Source organism: Cyanistes caeruleus, chromosome 7 (genome assembly GCF_971803275.1).
Source record: "Cyanistes caeruleus chromosome 7, bCyaCae1.hap1.1, whole genome shotgun sequence".
Classification (NCBI taxonomy): Eukaryota; Metazoa; Chordata; class Aves; order Passeriformes; family Paridae; genus Cyanistes; species Cyanistes caeruleus.
In genome coordinates this window covers 9,931,844-9,950,391 of record NC_141707.1, presented here as the reverse complement: position 1 = coordinate 9,950,391, position 18,548 = coordinate 9,931,844, and the positions used below count along the sequence as shown (strand labels likewise).

General features: G+C 41.4%; 2 protein-coding genes and 1 long non-coding RNA gene across 3 annotated transcripts in view; 1 reads left to right on the top strand and 2 right to left on the bottom strand.

Moving 5' to 3' along the window:
* Nucleotides 1–9,015, bottom strand: part of FAM171B (family with sequence similarity 171 member B) — a 37,722-nt gene extending 28,707 nt beyond the window's left edge. The window contains exon 1 of the mRNA XM_086898334.1: nucleotides 8,589–9,015. Within this exon, the coding sequence (XP_086754460.1) occupies nucleotides 8,589–9,015 (427 nt within the window). The remainder of the gene's footprint in view (nucleotides 1–8,588) is intronic.
* On the top strand, nucleotides 8,865–15,079 carry LOC147652175 (uncharacterized). Its single transcript, XR_015289507.1, has 3 exons — nucleotides 8,865–9,217; nucleotides 10,411–10,494; nucleotides 12,474–15,079. It is a non-coding gene; the product is annotated as an uncharacterized LOC147652175 (long non-coding RNA).
* Nucleotides 12,889–18,548, bottom strand: part of ITGAV (integrin subunit alpha V) — a 45,307-nt gene continuing 39,647 nt past the window's right edge. The window contains exon 30 of the mRNA XM_086898332.1: nucleotides 12,889–18,439. Coding sequence (XP_086754458.1) covers nucleotides 18,344–18,439 — 96 coding nt within the window. The 3' untranslated portion in view covers nucleotides 12,889–18,343. The remainder of the gene's footprint in view (nucleotides 18,440–18,548) is intronic.

The window sequence follows — 18,548 nt, the reverse complement described above, 5'->3', positions numbered from 1 at the left end:
CCCAGGCATTTACCAGGAATAAAGGGCCAAGAGCTCTGTTGGGATGCATGGCAGGGTAATGAAGGGCAGCAGTCACCAACTGCAGGGAAGGATCTGACTGGACATGAGGGATTTGCTTTTCTCCCCGAGGATAAACAGTCATGGGAATTGGCTGTCCAGAGAGGTTCCCCAACCCTGAAGCCTTTCATGGCCTGACAGGAAAGAGCTCCCAGGCATAAGCTCAGTGCCAACCCTGCTTTAAGAATGCCCCTGATGGCCCCTCCAGCCTAAACACCCACCCCTTTCCAGATCTTTAGTTACTCTCAAATCACAGAAAATGAAACAACAATTACCATTTTCACTTGATTGGTTTATTTCAGCTGCTAATTTTAATACATTTAGCAAAACTGTCTGACAGTTTTACCTGGAGTAGACCATCATATAATATTCTGATGTGAAATCCATGCTTCATAATGGAAATAGAGTGAAAAGATTAAGTATATCTTGCATGGCCTTACTTGATAACTCTTGCACTAAATGAAAACAGTAATACCAATGATTCTGAACTTCAGATCAGTTTGAGTAATAAAAGGGTTGCTCAGACCTGAAACTAAAATAACCTACAACACAAGCCCTGAAAGCTACATGCACACTCCAGTGGGAAAGTTCAAACATTAAATACAGGTAAAAGATTAATGAGAAATAAAGAAAATAAAAGTATGTGAAATAGAAGAAAGCATTTCAGAAGAGGCAGATGAACTATTAAGGACTACAGTGAAAGAAACAAACAAAAACACCCAAACAAAACCCACCTAAATTCAGCTCTTTCCTCCAAAATAAGCTGCATCATAATGAATCAGTGCTCCAACCAATCTGCCTATAACCACACTGTGTTTAGTAAAAGCACCCAAATCAACACTCAGAGGCACAGGCTGGAGTCCTCATCAATTGAGCAACACTCCACAGACCTGAGAGAACTTCTGGGGTGCAGTGGTCATATCAAGAATGGCTTTCAACCACAGTCTGCTGGGGACATGTTGAAGTTGCTCTGAGAGATTCTCCCTATTCTTCTGTTTCATAACTTCCTACTGCAGGTGGCTCAATACATGCCTCACACTGATAGCTACAAGCACTGCATTGTGTTCAACATACATGAAGCCCCCCAACATTCCCCACCACAGCTGTCATGCAGCTTAACTTGTATAGCTGCCAGTGGTTCAGGTAAAACCTACACCAAAACCACCAGATTTTTCAAAATGGGAAAAGGAAAAATCTCAAGGTAGAGGGACAAAATTGGTTTTTGCTCTGTAACCCACCAAAAGCCACAATTTATTTTATGTAATCTTAACAAGAGGCCACCTCTTGCCTCCTCCCTTTAGAACTGCAGTTTCTCAGGCAGCTGGCACTACCAACAGTAAATGCAGAATGCTGGAGAAAGGGTCATGTAGAAGTCCAGCAGGAGGAACTAGCCCAGTAACCCATCTCCTGCAACTGCTTCATTTCCACATTGTGACAATTGTGCCCTGAAGTCTGACCTCTTTCAGACAGCAGAGACCCTCTTCAAGAACATGTGGTGAAGCATAATCAGGGAGAAGAAAGAGGGACAAGAAATTGAGGGGAAAGAATACAGGTTCATGCCTGCCCCTGGTGAGACTTAGGGGGCTTATGCACACACAGGCAAGAACATCACTCCCAGGCCTGGCCAGCCCAGCAGGGCACACACATGGCTTCCAGGAGCTACATCAGACAAGGCCACACTTCACCAGGGTGATGCCATGCAAGTGCCATGAGCTGCAAATCTGTCACTGTGGTGATTACAAGAATATACAATGTGCTTACAGCCAGAGGCCACACAGGGGCATTGAGAGAAAGTTATGGCAGCTGGTCCAGCTGGGAGGAGACTTTCTTCACATCCTCTGCAAACAACTGACAGCTGCTTGTGAATTTCACAGCACATGATTCTTTACTGGACAGAACTGCTGGTGCCACACATCAGCCCTGCACTCTGGCTGAGAATAAGGCAAGTGGTGCTTTGGAGGGTCCTCCACACACAGGACTGTCCTTGTTGATGCTGACCTAGAGAGAGAACCTGCTCACACTACAGTCCATGTGTGCTCTCTCATATGGAAGATCTAAGAACCATCCCTTCCTGACCTAAATCCCCCCAAATGTCAGGGCAGGAAAGTGCCCAAAGGTTACCCTCTGTACAGACTCTGTGGTGTAGATGTGGTGGGACTGTACCAGCATGTGCTCTGTGCTGCAGGCTCAGAGATTGCAAGCACTGCCCTTTCCTAGGAACCCAGCTCTGCTGAATGGATCTGGAATGCCTATTCCAACTGAGTACATCTTGAGTGAAATCTGCCCTACTAAACCCCAGGCTTAGGGCCCTCTGCAAGATGAATTAATTCTCTTCAACTTTCTAACCCCAAATTCCCTAGCACAGGTTCTCTCAGCAAATACACTTCCCTACTGATGGTTGTGAAGCTGTGCACAGTCACATCCTCCCCCCAAACATGTGCTAGCAGGAAAAGTGTTCTCAAACCTCATGTCTTCTGCTACAACTACTGCCAGAGAAGCAAGGCAAGAAATGCACCAGAGCTGCTTTTCTGAATATGACTTCTTGCAGCCATGTGTGGAAGGTGAGACTTTAGGAGCATGCAGGACTGGCAAGCCCCTGGCAAGCCAGGATTAGACAGGTGAACCTGCCTGGTGGTTTCAACCTACTGAACACAGAAGAGTTATTTGAGAGCAGCTAACTTGAGTAATTTGAGAGTAAACTAACTCTGATGGTTCAAGGGAAATGGTTGATCACAGAACCTGGGAGCTCCTACAGCACCCCAGAAGCAAAACCTATGAATTAGGAATGAAACAATACCAGGAGCAATAAAGAGGGCACATTTGCACTGTCACATTGTGCCTCAAGCCCCCATTCATTACAGAAGGATACAGTGATGTAAAAATACACAACTTTGAAAACAAAGTAACCTGTGCTGTTTTGCCAAGTTTGACACAAGAAGAATTAAGTTTATTTTGAATAAATTTTCCTCTCAGATCTTTGACTGTGTCTTCAAAGACTTCATCTACTGAGCTAGTTCACAGAGAAAGCATGCTACAGATCCCCAGTGACCCAGATAGCAGCTGCATTCCAAATTCTCAACCTGCCTTTTCCTCCGCCTGACAGTAATTCTGTGAATGTTTTTCCATAGCAATTGGCCTTTGATGGTGCACTTTCTGCCAACAGATTGACAAGAAGCAAACTTTAGCAAAACAAATAAGAACTGCAAAAACTGCCACCATGCAATAGGTAGCTTCCTGCCATCACTAATCCCCTGTTTCCTGCCACTGCTGACCATGTAACCATGGGCCCTGATTCTATGAATGCTAAAACACATTGTCTCTTTCAATTCTTTAGAATGAAAGCTACTATCAAGGCAAGTTTCCTGAAGTCAAGCTTTTTGAAGTATAGAGCATGATGCTGTATAATGTATTACAGGCCTCAATGAAAGCAAGCTTTCAGCTCAGAAGAGATGTCTTACTCTTCAGAACTCCTCAGTACCCCTGTGTTTATGCAGATTCTCTTCCTGGGAAAAAAAAAAAAAAAGCAAAACAAAACTAGTAGATATTTTTTTCATGTGTGCTTTACCATGAAAAGCTCCAAACTCCTCTTTTGCTTGTATTAGCAACTGAGTGACCTATATCCTGAAGCATGTGCATCTATGAATATTTCTTTTTCCTTATTCATTCCCATTTCAAACTGCAGATGCTTTATCCTTTCTCAGTGTCCTAATGCCTTTGCTGATATTTTGCTGCATTACTTAAGAACACAATCTCCAACAAATCAGTACATGTCTAAGTCTTGCATTCTTTCTCACCTAGCTGAGAAGCCATTATAATAAATACCAGAGGCTGGGAATCCTGAGAAAAATAAACAGCAAATCAAAGGCCATTTTCTGAGCTTATTTCTACAGGTTGGGTTAGCTTGCTTGCACTAAACCATTTGGCTGGGATGTGCATGTAACATTTCTAACTTGAAAATAAACCTTTTCCCTGACACTAGTTATCTTCCAGTATCTACAGGATAAGAGGGTTGTGTTGCTGCTTTTAGAAAACAAATAATGCCAGCTCTGATCAGAAGTCTCCACTCAGACAGCCCTGGCTTCTTGAGCAGGAACTGTATCCTACATAATCACTGAGCCATGAAAATGACTGAATTTCCTTCCTTACTGGAATGCTAAAGAATCTCCCACACAGCTTTTAATTCCTCACTCATTTTCTTGTGGTATCTGACTGCAACAAAAGCTCTAAAACAAAACTGGATTATTGCTGCCCTACTAATCCCCAATCCAGTGACTTTGGAGACAGTAAACCATAAAGATTGTTCCATCAAGTGACAAATAAGCCAGTCACACTACACCGTGGGGGTTTTTAAGTGCATTATTATGTATTATTCCTCAAATTTAAACCCAGGCAAATGTAACAAGATATAAGAACCAAATGCTACTTTAAATACCCAAGTATCAACTATGCACCAATGCACAAGTCATTAGGAAAAATATTCTACAGCAAGAAACATGGAACACCAAGATTAAAAAAGCAGTAAGTCACACACGTTGTTTTGGAGAAGCATTTCTCTTTTGGTATCTCAGATAAAAAGGAAGCATGAAAAAGTTTTCTCTTTCTGGAATGATCAGGAAGACTAAGACAACATACAAAAGAGTTTAGAAAATTCTGAACCATTTCTGGTTCATTCTCTGAACCAGAAATGACTTGTCTACAACACAGCTTCATGTTAGGCAGCCACTCATCATCACATCATTCAGACAGTGCAGAGAAACGGGCTCAGAATCAAATTCCACAGGCAGCATCCAGACAGTGAATCTGTCTCCACCACGTAAAAAAGTAATCTCTAATTTTCTTCTGGGTTTGTCAACAATCACATATTTATCTCATCTGTCTCAAAAAACAGGGGTTTGTGTGTTAACAAATAAATACACATAGCACTTCCAAATCCCCCCTCTCCTTTGTTCAGCACCACTGTTAGCGGCTACAGCTTTTGAATTTCACTCCACAGAACCAAGCTAATCTCCCCGTCACATGCAAAGCTGTCTGCCTAAAAAAAACCCAACCAAACAACAAAAATACATCAAACCAAAAGAAACTCCTTTTTCCCTGAATTCTGGAATGAGAGGCAGATTGGGCATGGTCTGTAACAAATAACAGGGCAAGGTTTTTCTTGTTCATGCTGGGATTACAAAAGGTACAGGGACTAGCCACATTTGAAAAAAACACCTATTTTAAAACATTGTTCAAGTCTAATTTAATGCTTCACCATGGTGAAAAAATGCCAACATGAAGATGCTGTATATCACCCTGTGTAAAGTGACAGTTTCCACTGACACAGCTGCTTTTTCTGCAGGAGCATGTTGCTCATTCAGTACGTGTCAGAGCTGCCACAGAGCTGATACAGATAACTATCACTTATTCAATTAGTGGTCTCTGCTCTATTTATAGAACAATATCTGCATTCTAAAGAGAATAATAATGCCCCACATCAGGATATCCCAAGCCTCATGAACGTGAAAGAACATAACTCTCAGCTCCTATAAAGAATGCATCTCAATAAAGATAAAGAAAAGGGAACATGGAAAACAAAACCAGATTTGTCTGGATCAGAGCCAGGACTATAATTCACTGAATTCTGTGCTCAAGCCTGCTGACCTCAATGATGAATATCTGAAGCTCCCAGCAGCTTCTCTGCTCTGCACATCAGAGCCCAGACTCCCAAACTGCCACACAGAAAATGCAAAAACTCACTATGAATAAGGAAGAACCAAGGCAGGTTCTCCACTCCAGCAATCACCACCCTAACCAGAGAGGCCTGTCGATCTTGCTCTCCATTTTTTTTGTTTTCTTCTTTAATTTGGAAGAATGCCTGTAGCTGTGAGATGAGATGAATCAGAATAACTCATGAACTGGGTCCCTCTTGTATGTGTTCTCTGCCTTGTTATAGAATTTACTTACTTCTCTTGGCAGTGGTAAGTCTGCTGTTGTTTTTAGGGGAAAAGAAAGAGCTGAACAAAAACCCCTTCTCAGTCATGATGTGCTGCTACCTTCTCACTGCTCCATTTCCATGTCAGCACGGAGTGTGCACCCCAGGCACTACAGCCAGCTGCGCTGAGTTCAGCACCCCTCCTCAGACAGCACAACACTCACAGTGGCAGGAGTCAGTTAATCCGGGAGGGAATTGATCTGTAAAACGCTATAATGAGCTTCGACAGAACAGGGCCATCGATACAGGAACAAACGTCAAGTGACAGCAAGCTGTGAACTCCAGCCCGGCTCCGCACCCGCCCGAGCCGGGCAGGAGAAGCCACCTTTGCTGCAGCAGCAGCAGCGGGGTCACAAACACCCTGCACAGATCCACATCCAGCCTCGCTCCTCCTGGCCTGCAGAAGCCTGGCAGCACCTGCAGCTGCAGGAGTGGCCTCTACAGAGCCTTGTCCTGAGGGATTGCTCTGCTGCCAGTCTTCTGCTGGAGATGCAACAGCCATTTGTCCTGCCCACCTGTCAGCTGTAAACCATCAAATAACAATTTAACATAAAAAAGACATTACTATCCATTACATATGCATCTGGACCCACTGTCTCCTTCTAAAAAAATGCCAAAAATGTCAATAAAGCAAAAATTATTTGTGTAATATTTCAGAACATGCTGTACTGAAATACTACACAAAAAAAAAAAAACCCAAAGGTACTTAGCAGCTTCTTCAGAATAACAAAAGTTTTAGAGCAGTAATTAGTTTATTTTCTTCAAAGTCTACCATTGGCTTTTTTCAGTTTTTATAAAAATCAAGATAATTTAGAAATCCAGCCAACAAGTGAAATGAATCTTTATATTTACATAGTTATATAATGTATAGTTATATATATAGTTTTATATATATATATATATCTAACATAAACAAATGCTGACAACCAAATGATAATTTTTAACATTCATAAATTCAGAGTGATCATGAAAGCTGTGGACTAGAAGACACTTTCTGGACTCATATCTCAGAACCTATGATGCCAAATGAGCAAATAAAAGCAAGCAGCAAGAGCTGGGCACATGGGTCTGCAACAACAACAGCAAGCCAAGAGAACGGGTATCAAAATGTTAGATACCAACAAAGACCTTGGCCAGAAGGAGATAAGGACTGAAGGAGATAAGGTAACAGAGCTTCTTGAAAAGAAATCAATACCTGAAACCAAAGAGGATCATTGAATTAGAAAAACTGTCTTTTTTTTTTTACCACGCAATTTTTAATGAGCAAAATGTTCACTGCCCAAGTCAGAAATGCTGCCAATGCCTTTTAAGTGGTGTTTGCTGGTGATTAATGGTAAATTCTACTAAAAGTATGATAAGAAGCAAACTAATGAAAAAACATCAGTGAAAATGTAAAATAACCCAGGACCAAGATGCTCATCAAATGCCTTTCTTCAAAATACTACAGTTTTCATGTGTGAAAAATAATAAAAAACACAAACCAAACCCACAAAAAAACAAAGACCTGAAGAGGAAATCAAGGCATTTTAAGAGTGTACAAAGAAAAATTTAAGATTCTGTTAATTTTCTATCAAATCTAGTTACTTGTCCTACATCTTAAAGAAGTTGCAAGCAAATACTGCAATTTCATATATTTGCTTATATTTCCTAATTATGCTTTGGCAGCTTTGTAAATTGGCTTCAATTCAGGAAAATATTAACCATCTGCCTAAAACTAAGCATATATTTCACCTTCCTGAAGTCAACTGGAAACAGAAGCATGCCTATATGCTAAAAATGAAACATATGCTCCAGCGGTATGCCGAAATGAAGCCTTGGTGTTAAAAGGTCTTAATGCTTGAAACCATCTTGAAATTCTTTGGTGAAAGGCAGTATGTCAAGAAAAATACTGGGTTTATCTTCATTTGAGTCACTACACTTCAGACTATACACGTATTTTTTAGACCAGATGACAGTACGGACACCTCATCCTCTGCTCTGGTTCTGCAAAGGGGTACCCTCAAATATCTGACTGCAGAACTAAGGCCTGAAGCTGAAATAAGCACATTATTTTCATGCTGTTGGATAAGCATCTGCAGAGGGGATGCAAAAACTAACGAGCTCAGCAGCCCCATCACTCATTTGACAGGCTCAAGATGCTCGGCTGGTATCGGCTGGTTTATTTTTAAAGTGATACAAATATGCACAGCAATAAATACACGTCTGAGATACATACATATATATATATATATATATATATATTTATATTCCAGGGACGCTCGGCTACCTCCCTGCGGCGGTTCCTGCCATCCCACAGGGATCCCTGGAGCCTGCCAAGGCCAAGGCCAGGCTTCGCTCGCTCCCCGGGGCGCCCCCGGCCACACGCCGGCTGCACTCACACCCGCAGGCTCCGAGCACGGATCCCGCTCCAGCCAAACCCCAGCCGCTCATTCTGGGCTCCGGGACCACCCCCCGCAAACGCCGGAGTTCCCCGGGTGAGCGGGGCCCGGGGACACGGATCCCGGAGGGAGGGAAGGAAGGAAAGAAGGAAGGAAGGTGGATGCAGGGGAGGGGTCGGTACCTGATGCCGCGGCGGGGGCGGCCCCGGGCAGCGCCGCTCGCTGCTGCTGCTGCTGCTGCGGGCGGGTGGCGGCGGCGGGAGGCGGCCGCCCCATCATCAGCATCACCAGCAGCGCGGCCGCCAGCCCCGGCAGCGGCGCGGAGAGGCGCCCGCAGCTGCCCGGCATGGCGAGCAGCCCGAGGGCAGCGGAGGCATATTGCGGGAGGCCGGCGCAGCGCTCCGCACCCGCGGCCCCAGCGGCGGCTCTGCGGCGGCAGCGCCCGCCCGCCCACAGACGTGCCGGGGCGGGGCCGGGCCGGGGCGGAGCGGGGCCGCCTCCCCCGGGGCCGGGAACGTCCTCCCTCTGAGGCGGGAACATCCTCCCTGTGAGGCGGCCGTGCCCGGGTACCCCCGCGCTTGTTACCGGCAGCGCCCGGGCTCTGGGCATAGCCAGGGAATCGGTGAACCACGCGTTCACAGAATCGCCGAATCCACCGGGCTGGGAAAGGCCTTCCAGGTCACCGAGTCCGCCCTGTGGCCCAGCAGCACCGCGTCAATCGAACCGTGGCGCTGAGTGCCACCTCCAGGCTTTCCTGGAACACCTGCAGGGACCGTGACTCCACCGCCGCCCCGGGCAGCCCGTTCCAGTGGTAATCACCCTTTCTGTGGGGAAACTCTGCCTAATAGCCAACCTCAACCTCCCCTGGCACAGCTTAAGACTGTGTACTCTTGTCCTGTCACGGATCGCTCGGGAGCAGAGCCTGAGCCCCAGCTGGCTGCTCCTTCCTTTCAGGGACCTGTAGGGAGCGATAAGGTCTCCCCTGGGCCGTCTTTGCTCCAAAACAAACACTCCCAGCTCCCTCAGCTGCTCCTCCTCACACTTGCGCTCCAGCCCCTTCCCCCCGCTCTGTTGCCCTTCTACGGCCTCACGAACACATTCCCATTTTACTTATGTGCATCCTTAATTCTAAAAAATATGTTCAGGAGAGCTAAAAATTGTTATTGTCTATGTTGTGGATCAGTGTAATGTTGGCTGTCAGGAACTGCCAATAGGAGTAAACACGTACATAAGGCAGAGAGATAAATGCCTGTGTGTGGGATCAAGGCTTTAGGAGATACCAATGTGGTTTTAAAGCCTGTCACAGTGACTGGAGCACACGCCAGATGAGGAGGGGCTGAGGGAATGGGAGAATCGACACAGCCCATGGGAGGGTAATAAAAAAAGATCCAGCAGATAAGTCTGGAAAAAAAAAACCCAGAAAGGCAGCACATCCAGACAAATCAAACTGACCCGGAGCAGGCAGCCCGCGGTGCCTGAGAGCTGAGCACACATTGGGATCAGCCCACAGGGATCTCACACTGGTGGGGATGAGCGTGCCCATGCCATGGTTGCAGTGAGGCCAACATCCCATTCACTGGAAGCACTTACAGAACGGGCTAATACTAAATTTTCAGTGAATCTTGAAATAGTGAATAGAAACTTCTTTGGAAAATAATCAAATTACTTGAATTGCCTTTTAACAAAACAAAGATCAGTCAAATAAAAGGTTTATTTTAGGCATATACTAGGCCAAATCCTGTAGTTTTCAGATTGCAGAAAATGCCTTAATTGAAAGAGAAACAGAGGAATAGAGTCACAAACTATAACAGGGTATAAATTTTCCCATACTGAAAAGAAGAACTTACAGGTTACTCTGCATATTTTCAGAGTATAATCTAATACACTTTTCCTTATGCCTCCATCTCATTCTATACAGTACAATGTAATTAATTCACTGCCATTAGCAATGACTTGAAATAGATTTGGGATTGACATAAAAAATGCAATTTGCTTTTACTGCAGTTGCTGATAGTTCATTGGCACCATTTTGGAAGTCACTACTTTCAGGGTAATGCTGCAGTGGGAAATGCACATCCTCCTCAGCAGGTACTTTTCAATATTATCCTTTGTTGTCCATCTCTTTTTCCTTCATCAGCACCTGATTTCATTTGACAGGACTTCTCTTGAAAGAAAGCAAAGGACCACAAAAACCATACAACTAAAACAATCATTTATTTGATGTGAAACTCCTCCAGGAGCTCATAAGGAAAAGAATTCTCTTTTTAGTTTAGCAGACATGCTCAATGCCCATTTGCTTAATTGACATCCTCTCACCCAGATTCCTATTTCAACCTTTTTTATGGGCACTGTGCAGGAAAAGTGGCTGTTCCTGCACAGCCACTCTCAGAGCTGAATTAATTTTGGATTCCTTGAAACCGTGTGTGGTCCCAGGTGGAAGAAAGAGGCCTACAGAAAAGTTGCTGCTGCTGTGAGCTTCCTTTGTTCAGGAATTTGTCTGGTGACTGAGGGTGTGGCATTGAGAAAGGGCAGATCACAAATTCATTTCCAAATGTTTGCAGACATGAGCTTTTAACAGGATATAAACTATTTGGAGAGGAATAGTTGAACCAACTTGGCGAGCTGGAACATTTTAAATTAATGTTGATGATATGAATATGCACAATTATTTATTTATAAAGTTCTGGGGGGAGAAAAAATCTGTTAAATGTGTGATAAAAGCTTTCTGGAAAATGGCTCCAAAAGGGGAATAAGATGTGGAAATTAATTGTCTGTACTACATTTAGAAAAATTACTAGGAAAAAATAGGGTACACAATAACATTAATTTCAGCAGAAATATTATCACAATGAGGATTGTCTTCTTAAACAAATTTTCTTTGAAGAAATGAAGGTTTGTAGTAATTTATTTCAATGACCTGAGTACTTTCTTGAGGAATTGTGTCCAGCAGTTACTCCTGCAGTCTTTAAAGGTTGTTACACACTCTTCAAACTGTAAGCAAATTACAGCCATTGTCATCAATCACTGAAAATGGCATCTGCTGTTCTGCCAGGGCTGAAAATGTGTGCAGAAATGACACAGAAATGTCAGTCTACATGGACTCTGCAGAACTCTCAACACCAGTAAGACACAGGCCTGGTCTGCATGTGAAATTACAAACACTAGCCATGGGGTATTTTACTGTCAGAATTCTTCTGCTTTTCACATTCGTAAGGTCTGTGTTGTGCTTCTGTCTCCTGCAAACTTAGTCTTAGCATGTCCTGTATGTTTGTCAAGATGGGTAATAATTCAGCACCAAACTTCCAGCAGGTTTATCAGGGAGATGCAGCAGAACAGATTGATTGTGAAATACCTTGTGAGAAGATGGGCAGCTGCCAGCACTAACCCTAATTCTTTATGTTTATCAGACAATATATTGATGAGAAGCTCCTGTAAATATTTGTCAAAGTTCATCCAATTGTTCACCATGTTCTTGAAAATGCCTGAATTGATGATTTACAGATATTAATGTACTAGTATGCAATAAAGTATTAATGTATTAGCAATTAATTTACAAACTAACTAATGATCAAAACACACAATAAATATCATTTAGGTACAGCAGCATAGCTCCAGTGGAGTTGTGTAAATGCCAATTTACAGTGGCCATCGTTTTATTTGAGGTGGCTACACTGTAAGATGGGAATTTGAAAAACCTCTCTGTTGCCTTGTTCCTGTAATGGGACAGCTATTTTCTCAATAATAATATATTAATTTGGAGCTGCCAGGCAGATGCAGTGATAACTGTGCCACTATCTAACTGCAGGTATCTTATTTGACAGGAACTAGGCCTGTGTTTGCTGCAGGGTGTATTGAACAAATGTTAAAAGCCGTGTTTTGACTGCTGCTGTCCTGTTTCTTATACACATCAGGTGCAGCTACTATGAGATCAGTGGAAGTTGTTAATTAAACCATATTAAATTAAATTAGTTGTTAATTAAACCATTAAATACCAGTTTTACATCTTTTCCATCTCCTTTATTAATACTGTCCTCAGATTAACAAATTCTGTCACCCCGCTCACACAGGTGAGTATGACTGGTAATCAGAAGAAATACAACACTGAGATAAAATTAGACTAATAATACAACAAGGAAAGAAACTCCAGCTCTCTGGGAATTTTCCTAACCTGAGGACAAGATGTCACCATTTTCTACAGCAATGTGAAACCTATAAAGTCTAAAGTATTTATTTCTGGTATGTAGAAATTTCTGTTGGAGATCAGTTTTCTGGTAACAGAATATAGTCTTTTTCTTGCTTGTGATTACAACATTTTTTGACTTGAGGTGTGAACATAAAAGTTGTGTTAATGTAACCTTTTTGAATGTAGCACATAATTTTGGAGTACAAACATACACTATGAAATATTTTCTGATGAATTAAATACATTTTTAAAAATGCACCTAAAGGAAAAAAAAAAACCAAAACAAAACTACAACAGAATTTGTTGATTAAGAGGTATTTTATTCCAAAATTCTAAATATCAGAATCAAATCAATACTTACATTTTTCAGTTCCCAATCATAATATTTTGAAATTGTATATATACATAGAAAAATACAACCTAATAAAAACACTCAAATTTGCATTAGGATTAAAAGAATGAGTTAAAAAGCAAACCATAGCTTTAATAGCTATATATTTCATATCAGTACAAAATTACTGTGCCACAATACCCACTTCTTTGAACAATTTATAATTTAATACAAAATAAGGTGACTTCAAATGTATATTGCTCTCCTAAAATGTACCGAAGATCTTTGAAACAAGTTCATAGTAACTGAAAATATTCCCATTTGTGCTGCAAGTATTTACTGCATGACAAAGAAACATAAAATGCAGCACTCTTGTTAGTATGTTAATTTTCTGCTTGTGCAAATAATGCTCTACTGATTTAATGCACGAGCAAACACAAAAAAAAAGGCAAAAAAAATCCATTAAGAAGAAATAAAATGTTACACTTTCAGCATATTTGTATCATAGCAAATACAGGTTCCCTTCATGGACTAGGAAAGCAAAACCTGTAAAAGTTCTTTGAAGATGTAAATGCTACATGAAATTTTCCATTACTTTGCAAAAGCCAAGGATTAAGTTATTCACCTTTAATGCAGCACATCTGGAGAAAGTCATTACATGAAAGGTTAGATTTCCTGTGTTATGTTAAAATTCTATACATAGGGAAAAAATAGACCTAAATACCACAATCACATGAAACAGTAGTAATACTACAGACTCAACCCCAATTGTATTGGATCTAGTCAAATTTTCCACTATGGACTTAAAGAAGGTGGTACCAGTTCTCAAGAACTCAGGAGTTAGTAATGGACACACTTTAGAATATACATCAAGCTTCACCCAATGTGGGTGATCAAAGACTTCCAATAGCATTAATTCAACACCTCCAGCGAGCACGCTGGCTCTGTTTGTTTGGCTGACAAACACTGTCCTCACCAGTAATGTCTTCTCAAAAACAGAAACACCACGGCCCTTCTTAGGCCAGCAGAACCGGGCAGAGGGCTTGGCAGTGAACCAGGTCACACCATGTCATATTGCACATGGGGGTTTGAGGCTAAATATTCAGTACCAAAGGGTTCAGATCTCGCTCACACCCACAGGAGTTACAGAGCTCAGCAATAACCATGATCCCAGCTGTGGCATCTGGCTGTGACAGGGGCCACTGCCAACCGAGCACTAACAGCTCTGCGCATCTCAGAAACAAACCAAAATCATCTCCCCGCTGTAAGGCTCATCTGAGCCCTGCCATCACCTTTTTTATTTTTTGGATTCCTGTTTTTCTTTAATAAAATACATTGTTTTTCTGAATCATTAACAGCCAGCAGCACTGGGCACAAATAATCTCATTCAAAAGGTCACATTAGTCTGGACGAAAGACAAAAACTGCCTTGATTTTCCCCAGCATAATGCTGCTCTGCAACTGTTTGGGAGGGTGGAAAATACTGCAGGGCTCTATCAGGGTAACCAACAAACCCAAATGCTGCAAAAATCTAAGTTCAGCATGATTCCTTCAAATCACCAAGAGCATGCTGATTATAGCTGAAGTATTTTCAAAATACCCTTTAAGACTGTTTAAGCGTGGACACAAGTTCAGAAATGACTATTTAATACCTTTGCTTGGAATAAATGCTTTATAAAGAAAGAGCACATGTAGTAAACTTTCAAAAGTTTCCACAAGCATTATGTGAATTAGAGGTCAATGTGTAAATCAAGATTTAAAACAGAAAAAATCCTGATAACTTGGCAAACAATGTTGGCAAACTTACTCAAGGATTTCAAATTACATTGATAAATATAGCCCGTACTTGACTTTACAGTCGTGCTTAAACAAAAGCTATTTCCACAATTTCATCATTCCTTGAAAGAAAAGTAAACCTATAAATTAGGTTCCTTGCTTTACATTTTCTAAATATTGTCAAATATAGTAATAGATAATACTCATTCTGTAATATAAATCACTTTTCAAACTTGATCATGAGATGCTGCATTAATTGCAAACTGGAGTACATATATAATTTCATACTTCATTATAAAAGATATAGCTCTTTTAAAATGTTTTTATTGTCTAAATAATTACATAACTGTTGATTTTATATTAATAAAAAATCTGCTCCTGAAACATAGTTCTCCAAAGAAGTCTAATTCTCTGTTACTGTACTTGTATTTTTCAAATGCTCCCAGTATGCATTTTATGCATATCAATTTTGACTCAAAGACATTAATTTCATTCTAAAATAACTTTTCCAAAGTTTCTTTAAAAGCTTTAACATCATTCTACAGTACTTGCTGTAAGAATAAATCAATGCCTGTAAGTCAGTATGAAATTTATATTGACACAAGTATATACATAATCTGGAATCTTATTGCTGAATCTAGAACACACTATCAAAAGTTTTCTGCAGCTCCATTCAGGAAAATTTCCAGTTTGGAATCTCCCTGAAACACAAATGTTACTTTAAATTGAATTTGAGGTGTTACATCTATGCTCACTAAATAACCTGTATACTCCATTTACATATGCTACTGTGGTCTTTTTAACCAAACTGGAAATTAATGGACATGGAGGAAGCAACTATTTTCTTTAATTGTGCAGCAGAAGGCGAGAAATAAAAATCTGTTAAATAAGTCTTACTTTATGTAACTTCAAAAATGGAAGATGCTTTCCATAGCTACAGTAGTTGTACTAATAAAATGTACCTTCTTATCCTGAAAATCAGCAAAATGAGAGTTTCCAGTTGCCACAGTAAAATCAGGATGCAGTTAGCACTGACATTAGCAATGCTGTGGTATCCCATCCATGTGAGCAGGAGGGATCTTCGCCATGCTTTTTCTAAATACTCTTTTTCATCTCCTAATAAAGCCTACACATGCAAGTAGTCTAATAAATTTCAAGTCACCATGAAGTGTACATGTAATGAAAGCACACATGTAGGAATTAGAGCTATAATCTGTCTGGCAGTCTCTTAAACCTCTTACCCTACTAAGATTAAGACTGGGTAAAACCGATCTCCTTGCACATAGATAATCAAGCGTGAGAACCACAAGCCCATGTAAGTAACTGAAAATGCTGTTCTATCAAAGTCACATTTTGAGGCCAGGATCAAAGCCTGACTCCTGATTCTCTACTACATTATTAGTAACAATACTAAAAAGAAAGACAAAAATAAAACATTGGCCACACTGAAGACCTTGAAAGTTCAGTGAAAGCGGAATTATGCCCTATACCCTTTCATGTAAACTAATTTTATCTAAACAAACTGTCTAAACCCAACCCATGTAAATGGATAAATATGCAAGCCTATATCTGAACATACTGGCCCCCCAGACTCTGTGCTGTCTCCCCCTTAAGGACTCAGATGCCATCATGGATCAGCAAGTAAGAAGGGACTTAACAACAAAAGCCATTGGTGGATTTTAAATCTCTGAAAGGATGCAGAAATAAAAGTGGAAACAAACTGCTCATTTCAGAAAATTCTGGGTTTAGTGGGCACTGCTATATTTATGGGGGAGATGCAGCTATGAAGAAAAGCCCCATGGCACAAAACCAAACAAGAGTTTTTGCCCTTTTAAGAGCTTGTCTGCATAGAAATCTCACTGGTGTAAGTACAGTAGAAGTCTTTGTGTACCTGGCTGCATCCAGAGAGCTTATACTGCAATTTGTTCCCTTTAAAAAAGAAAATAAACACATCACATAGAAGGCACCTTAGTAATGGTTTAAGTATGTCTGCTCTAGGATCTGTGCAACCTGTGGTTGCAAGTTGAGAAACTCCTGCTCTGCACTTGTCTACTGAAATGCATAGACAATGCTCTTTCCTATTACAGATTATTTCCAATCATGTTTAGAAAGGAAAAATTGTATCAATCAGTGTAAGAAGCTTCCTTTTACTACACCAATGGTGAGGGAAATAAGCTGAGAGCAATATAAACCCGTGACTTCAAACCACTTTAAACCACTGACCTTTTGGTAAGTTTAAAAAACAAGGAAACAAAATACTTAGTGTCTTTTCTGGTAATGAAATGCATTGAACATAATGAAATGTCATTGTGCAATGAAATGTCTTGTGCAATGAAACATGCAGTGACTGAAACAATGAATGAATCAAATGAAACAAGCCAATGAAACAATGAATGAGTGAAATGAAATAAGCCAAATCAACCTTTACTTTTGGACCCCTTGTGCACTGCCAGCTCTTCTCTGCTTCATTTGACTCACTATTCTCTGAGGGCAGGAGGTGAGGGAGGTGTGAGTGTGGCTGAAGCACAGGTATAATCCAGATCCATGGATGTAGCTGGCAGAGAGCCTGAACAGACCCCATGTCACTCTATCCTGTACCTGGGCATGGTCAAGCAGGGAAAGTGAGGATTAACAGCTTCCCTACAGTGCACCAGGTGTCACACAGTGTCCCTCCAGTGTTCTGCTAGAAACCAAAATACAAGCCAAGTAATGTGCAGCCTTCACTTCAAAACCTGCAGAGGTTTCACTGGTGGACATCAAGGGTTTTCTCAGATGTGGCTGATGGCAGCCACAGCCCAGCATCTTGTCCCTAGTAGTGTATGAATGCATCCATGCTGCCAAGAACTCTGTGGAACACCTGGATCCTGCGCTGTGGAAATACACAGCACTCTTGGCATCTTCTCCTGAATCTTTTCCCCAAGTCCCATAGAAAGTACATCGGCCCCAGATTTCTCTCACTCACTTGGTGTTTGTAGGCTCAATCCCTAAAGTAAGAGACCCAGGACCTGGAGAACAGTATTTGTAAGGTTTAGAGGGAATCCACAAGACAGATGACTGAGTAGACAGGGGAACAGGTGTGGAAACCAGGTGTGAGATTTGAATGATTCCACTGAATATTTCCTATTTCTTGAGCAGGAGAAAAAAATAATCATCAGAGCTAATGGGTAGAGAACATTCTTCAGTACTGTAATACAAGCTACATTCATTTTTTTTGTGCAACTAACTTTCAAGAGCTAGGCAATGAAATGTAGTGTACTCCAAAAAAAACCAACAGAAACTAAGCATGTAATCCACCTCTGGAGGCTGCTGGCTCCGAGAGCAAACGCAGACTGTGCAGAAATTCATGGAGAATCAGCACATGAACCAGAAAAGATGATGTTTCCTGTATCCCAGTAAGCAAAATCCCAGCACTCCTCTTACTTGAGTTTGTCACACAGGGTCAGTGCAGATGCATTAGTGGCAGGTAGGAACAGCATTAATACGAGAGGGAGGATTTAAGTGTATTGCCCTTGTTTTGCACGTGCTGACGCCTTCCCAGACCAGCAGCTCTGCAGCAGTGAGTGTTTGTTCATGAAGGGGGAAGCCAATATTTGTAACCAAGATGTAGGCAAGTGTACATTTCAGAATGTCTTACAGATAAAACTCTGCTTAAGCTTCTGATGTTCCTTCCCCATTCTCATGTGGCTGTAGTTGTTCTCTTTCTTGTTCTTCCTGAGGTGGCCTCACACGTTTGAAAAAGCCCATCTGTGATTCAGAGAACAATTAAGAAATTGCATTGTGATTTGTAAAACATAGACACATCCTTTCTCTTTCCTTCATGATCAGATCTTAACTGATTAAGTTGTTTTTTCAC